The sequence below is a fragment of the Camellia sinensis genome, chromosome 8, assembly GCF_055761805.1.
Source record: "Camellia sinensis isolate YWXY chromosome 8, ASM5576180v1, whole genome shotgun sequence".
Lineage (NCBI taxonomy): Eukaryota > Viridiplantae > Streptophyta > Magnoliopsida > Ericales > Theaceae > Camellia > Camellia sinensis.
This window is the reverse complement of record NC_138968.1, coordinates 164,202,886-164,208,238: the sequence shown is the minus strand read 5'-3', so window position 1 is coordinate 164,208,238 and position 5,353 is coordinate 164,202,886. Positions and strand designations below refer to the sequence as shown.

Genomic DNA, 5,353 nt, shown 5'->3' with positions numbered 1-5,353 from the left:
ATGCAACCTTTAATTTTCTGAATTCAATTTTTTGAAATTAAGTTTTTTATTTTTCATATTCTTCTGTTTTTAGTGAATTTTTTTAATATTTTAAATAAATTTTTTATTTTTCAAATACATCTAACCTAATGTACCTAAAAACTAAATATTTAAATAAAAAAATTTAAAAATTAAAAAATATACAAGAATACAAAAATGTATTAAATTTTTATTTTTATATTTTTTATATTTTTGGCATTTGGTAAATTTGTTTTTTTAATTTTTTCAAAAATATAATATTTAAAAAGTAAAAAATTATTTAAAATATTAAAAAAATTATCAAAAATAAAAAATTTAATTTTTAAAAAATTGAATTAAAAAGATTAAAGTGTTGATTTTCAAAATGGAGAAAGTGTCTAAAATTGAAATGTGTGGGGGGTCAAAGCAAGAAAATTGGGCAGGAGAATGTTGGTGATAAGGTGAAATAACTGCAGAAATATGCCATAACAAGTTCTATATATAGGTGGTGTTTGGTGTAGCTGTTAAAACAGATTATAGATTATAGCTTAACGGATTATAGATTATGACTTTAATCAGAAGCGGTTAATCTGTTTGGTATAGCTGTTGGATTGTAGATTTAAGTTGCTGAGTAGTGTTTGTTAAATAAGCTGTGAAGTAGCTTTTTCAATTAATTTTTATTTTTTATTATTCACTATTTGTCTACATTTTTCATAAAAAATAATAATAATATTTAATAGTCCATTTGAGTCTTTTTCTATTTTTAAAAAAATAAAAAATAAAAAAATCTAAGAGTATAATCGTGAATTAACATGTCCACAGCAGAAGCTGATAATCAGAAGCAAGGGGTGAGCAGCTTCTCAGAATCAGCTTTTTTTTACTTAAAATAAGTTGTTAGAATCAGAAGCTGTTTGAAATAAGTTTAACCAAACAGTCCAAAATAACTTTTTAAAAGCCAGAAGCCATAAGTTGACTTAAAAAAGCTGCACCAAACACCCCCATAGAGTTATAAAAGCATATTCAATCTTCTGAACTTGATCGAGACAGAGAGAGATGGCAAGGTACTTTGATTTTGTGGGTGGTGGTGCAAGAACAGCAGGTGAAGAAGAAGGACTTGTGGTTAATGGGTCTGGGTTAATGATCTATGTTTACATGATTCTTATGTCTGGTGCGATCTTGTCTATGATCATCTTTGCTTGTGGTGAGCGTAACTCTGATAGCGATAATGAGAATAAAAAGAAGAGAAGGGATGGTGGTGGTGGTGGTGGTGGTGATGGTGATGGTGGCGGCGGTGGTGGTGGTGATGGTGTTCCCGGCCACAGTGACGCTCACGGTCACGGCCATGCTCATGGGCACGGTCACGGCCACGTTCACGGTCACGGTGGTGGTCACGGTCACGCTCACGTTGGTCACGCTGGTGGTCACGCTCACGCTGGTGGTCACGCTGGTCACGTTGGTGGTCACGGTTTCTAAATTTTTTTTTTTTTTTTTTGTCTTTGGAGTAGTTTGTTAATTTCAATCATCCAAGTATACATGTCTTGTTGGTGGATTTATTTTTTTAAATATTTTAAAAAAATTTATTTCTCTTAATATGTTGTGATATAAATAGATGTATGTGTAAGGTTTTTTTATTTTTATTTTATTTTATTATGTTCTGACATAAGTAGATGCATGTGTTGTGAAATTTAATTGGGGAAGAAAGAAGCGAGTTTCTCTGTCCAGATCCTAGAGAGAGAAAGCACCCCCCGGAACGGAAGCATCTCGTGAATGGAGGATGGATGTGCACATCCAGGTGGTTTCAAAGAGTGCCTCTTTAATTTGGGTTAATCTATACTGAGGTAGCTGGGGTTCTTACACTTTGAACAGGAAAAGGTTGAGCTGTTTGTGGAGAGTAGATTTGCACCATGGTAAAATGATTGGTGCTCTGTTTGTGTTTTTATTTTGTGATTCATGTGAGGCTTCATGGTCATCAAGAGAGAGAAAGCTTAGTCCTATGTCATTATGAGCTCAATGAGTGCCTGAAATCGCTATCGACCTATTTGGCCTCCGTCGCCAATGATGAGGTAGTGATCTGAATGCATCTGGTTCGAAGGGATACGGCCATGGCTGGTTGTGGTGGTGTCTTCTCTAGCTACTACTGTTGCTTGTTTACTCCGCAGCTCCGACTAGGTTGTGGTTTTGCTTGCTTGCTTGTTTACTACGTTTTTTTTTTTTTTTTTTTTTTTTTTAGTGGTATTGATTGAGGTGACTTGTGGGCTTAGTTTCTCGCTCTTGCGTGCCGCCTTCGTATTGTAAAAGTCGTCTTTGTGGAAAAATAAATAAATAAATAAAAATATGGGAGCACTAAAAGAAATGTTTTAGAGAGCTTCAATACTGTGTGAATTTTATACATGATGTGATATTTATGTTTTATTTTTTTTTTAAGAGTAGTGTTATGTATATTAATTAATATATTAATATTAATTATAACATTATTATTAATTATATTTATTATATAAATTATAAATATTAAAAATATCTTAAATTATGTCACATCAATAATTAGTACACTAGTTAGTGTATTAATTAGTACATATAACATTAGTTTTTTTTTAAATAATGTTTAAAAGCAGTGACAGAGTCAGGCAGGAACGGATCCAGGATTATGACTTTGGGGGGCCAAAGTACGTTTAACCTCTAACAAATAAAATTTGAAATTTAATACCAATTTCTACTAACATGGAAAAAATCAATAATGTTACGATAAAATATTGAACTATATATTCCTTGTCAACATAGTTGAGTACCAAAAGATGATTATACAATTGAGAATATTTTTTTGCCCATATTCACTTACAAAAAGTAGTAATTATTTCTACATGCATTTATATACTAAAATTAGGCATCTTCAATTGAACTTGACGCTCTTTCATAATATCAAAAGCATAGATGATAGAATCTACATCAAACCTTCGATCAATGTCTTTTTCAATGTACGTAATCAAGTAACTAGCCAGAAAACCATCTTCTATCCTATTGCGCAATTTAGATTTAATGAGTTTCATAGCTGAAAATGCACGTTCTGATGTAGCAGTTGAAACAGGTAAAGTCAACACAAGGCGGATCAATCTATCAATAAGAGGATAACTTGTCAACTCTTTTGTTTTTGCCAACAATTGACATAACTCAGAAATGGTTGACAGCTTCTGAAACTCGAGAGGTATGGAAATATCAAGCTTATAGTTTTCCAACTGATATTTCAAATGCAATTTTTCTTGCTCGGAGAAATCCATGGGATAAAATTTATTTGCAAGTTTACAAATATCCTCAATTTTGAATGATCTATAACCATCCCTAGGATCCAAAGCTGAGCTAAGAACAAGCAATTCCATTACATCTTCCTTAAAACCTGTTGTTTAATTCTTGTAACTGAGAATCAACTGTAACCATAAAAATATCAACTCGAAAATGATGTTTCATGGTGAGTCGATCTCTTTCAGAATGAGACCGACCTCGCCTCTTTTATAAGGACTGAGAGGGAAAAATATGGTCTGGATTGGGCCATGGTAATACCAGGCAATTGTGGGCCGAACACATTTGGGTCGTGGTATCCCGAGTCCACCCAGAAGTGATTTTTTGCTCGGCAATAGCAAGGGCGTGTGGAACCGGGCTACTTCACCTTGTCGGCACGGAGGCTGGTCAAGTAAGGGTTCCACGATTTATGCGTTACGCAGTTAGAAAGCACGCATCCATAGCTCGGCGTGAAGGCTCATGCCTGAAGCTCGGCAGGAAGGACTTTGGTTGACCGGTATGACCAATCTCAAGCTTGGCTTCGCCGGAATGCAGTTGAGCATGGCTAGAAAGGAGCTTGGTTGTTGGGGGCACCTGGGCATGAAACGCAGCATGGCCATTGACAGCCGAGATGCTACAGCCCGGCTGCCGAGCTCCCAATGCAGTGGACTGGCAGGCGGGTTAGGTGATGTTCAGCAAGATTTGTGCTGACAGATGGGATAGGAGAACCACGTGTCGAGAGATCACTGGGAGTAGATTTGGGGCGTAGAAGGTATATAAGCAAGTCTGCGCCCCCCATGCTGGATGGACGAACATTGGGTAAGAAAAATACTTACACTCGACTCTCTCACACTCTCTCTATCCTTAGGTGTGTACTAACTTGATCGTCGGAGGGGTTTTCCGGCTACACACTGCCGGGTAGCTCACTACTGTTGTGCACGCAGGTGATCGAATAGAAACGGAGCTTGGAAGCAAAGAGTGCAGGCTTGCCTGAATATTTGCTCCCCGTACAATTGGCGCCGTCTATGGGAAGTTTGCAGACAAAACCTTGTCTTCCAGGCTCGTTTGATCACCGTCCATGGCGAACAACGAAGAGATTCAACTGTCCGTCGTTGACGGAGTTACCCCGGAGTCGAGCAGACGGAGAGAAGGGCACCCCACCATCGTTCCTCCGATGGCGCACCTGGAGACTTCTCCAGGAGGACATTCAAGAGATGCGCGGGATAAGCGCGGAAGAAGTTATGGTCATTTACGGAGTCCAAACGGTCATTGGCGACGGAGAGAATCATATGCCAGACGTCTGGAACACAAGTTAAGGGACCAAGACACCATCATCTGGCGAATGGCGGCGGAGATGGAGGAGCTGAAGCAGCATGTTAAAGGGAAGGGTGTAGCTGGAGTGGGAGACCACAGTGAGCACACCCAACCCCGCCGTTCAGGCAGTCAGAGTCAGCGACACACTGCATCCATTTCCATCACCAGAAGTTACAAGGTTGGAGAGTCCGACCTGCACGAAGAGAAGTCCAGCGCGCAAGACAGCACCTATCGACCCTCACGTTCGGCGACGACGTCGAGGTATTCTTATTCCGCTCGTTCAGAGGATTTGCGGGCAGTCTTGAAGGAACGAGCTCTCCGGCGGAAGGCTCAGAGGGTGCCGGCGTTCCAGCGGCTATCCTATGGGGTTCACGCCAGCCAGGAGGTCGGAATGCCTCCACCCCGCCAAGCAACGCCACTCCTTCTAGATACAGACTTGGCAAGGCTGAGCGCCACCCCTTTCTCCTTGGAGATAGAAACGACATCGCTTCCGGCAGGCTTCCACCAGCCTAAATTCACACTCTACGACGGGAAAACCGATACCTACATGCATGTGAGTCACTTCCGAAAGGTCATGGCGGGCATAGGCGGAATGACGCACTTATGTGCCTTATCTTCCCGTCAAGTTTAGGCGAACTGGGCTTGAAATGGTTCGAGAGGTTGCTGGAGGGGAGCATAGAAAGGTGGCATCAGTTGGCCGAGGCCTTTGTGACGCACTTCAAAACCAACACGAAAACAACAAAGGAAGTTGACCACCTACTGAGTGTCAAAA

The 5,353-nt window shown here is 39.7% G+C and overlaps 1 protein-coding gene and 1 long non-coding RNA gene across 2 annotated transcripts; one reads left to right on the top strand and one right to left on the bottom strand.

Annotated features, from left to right (window-relative positions):
* Nucleotides 1-383: 383 nt before the first annotated feature.
* LOC145797285 (uncharacterized) lies at nucleotides 384-1,587 on the top strand. Its single transcript, XR_014338608.1, has 2 exons — nucleotides 384-502; nucleotides 1,002-1,587. It is a non-coding gene; the product is annotated as an uncharacterized LOC145797285 (long non-coding RNA).
* A 1,274-nt stretch (nucleotides 1,588-2,861) lies between these two features.
* On the bottom strand, nucleotides 2,862-3,368 carry LOC145798244 (uncharacterized). Its single transcript, XM_082885752.1, has one exon. It carries the CDS (start codon nucleotides 3,366-3,368, stop codon nucleotides 2,862-2,864), a length of 507 nt encoding a protein of 168 aa, XP_082741878.1.
* Nucleotides 3,369-5,353: the final 1,985 nt, after the last annotated feature.

Excerpts from the sequence above, each read along its gene's own strand:
- LOC145798244 (XM_082885752.1), bottom strand. The coding sequence starts at position 3,368 with ATGGAATTGCTTGTTCTTAGCTCAGCTTTGGATCCTAGGGATGGTTAT.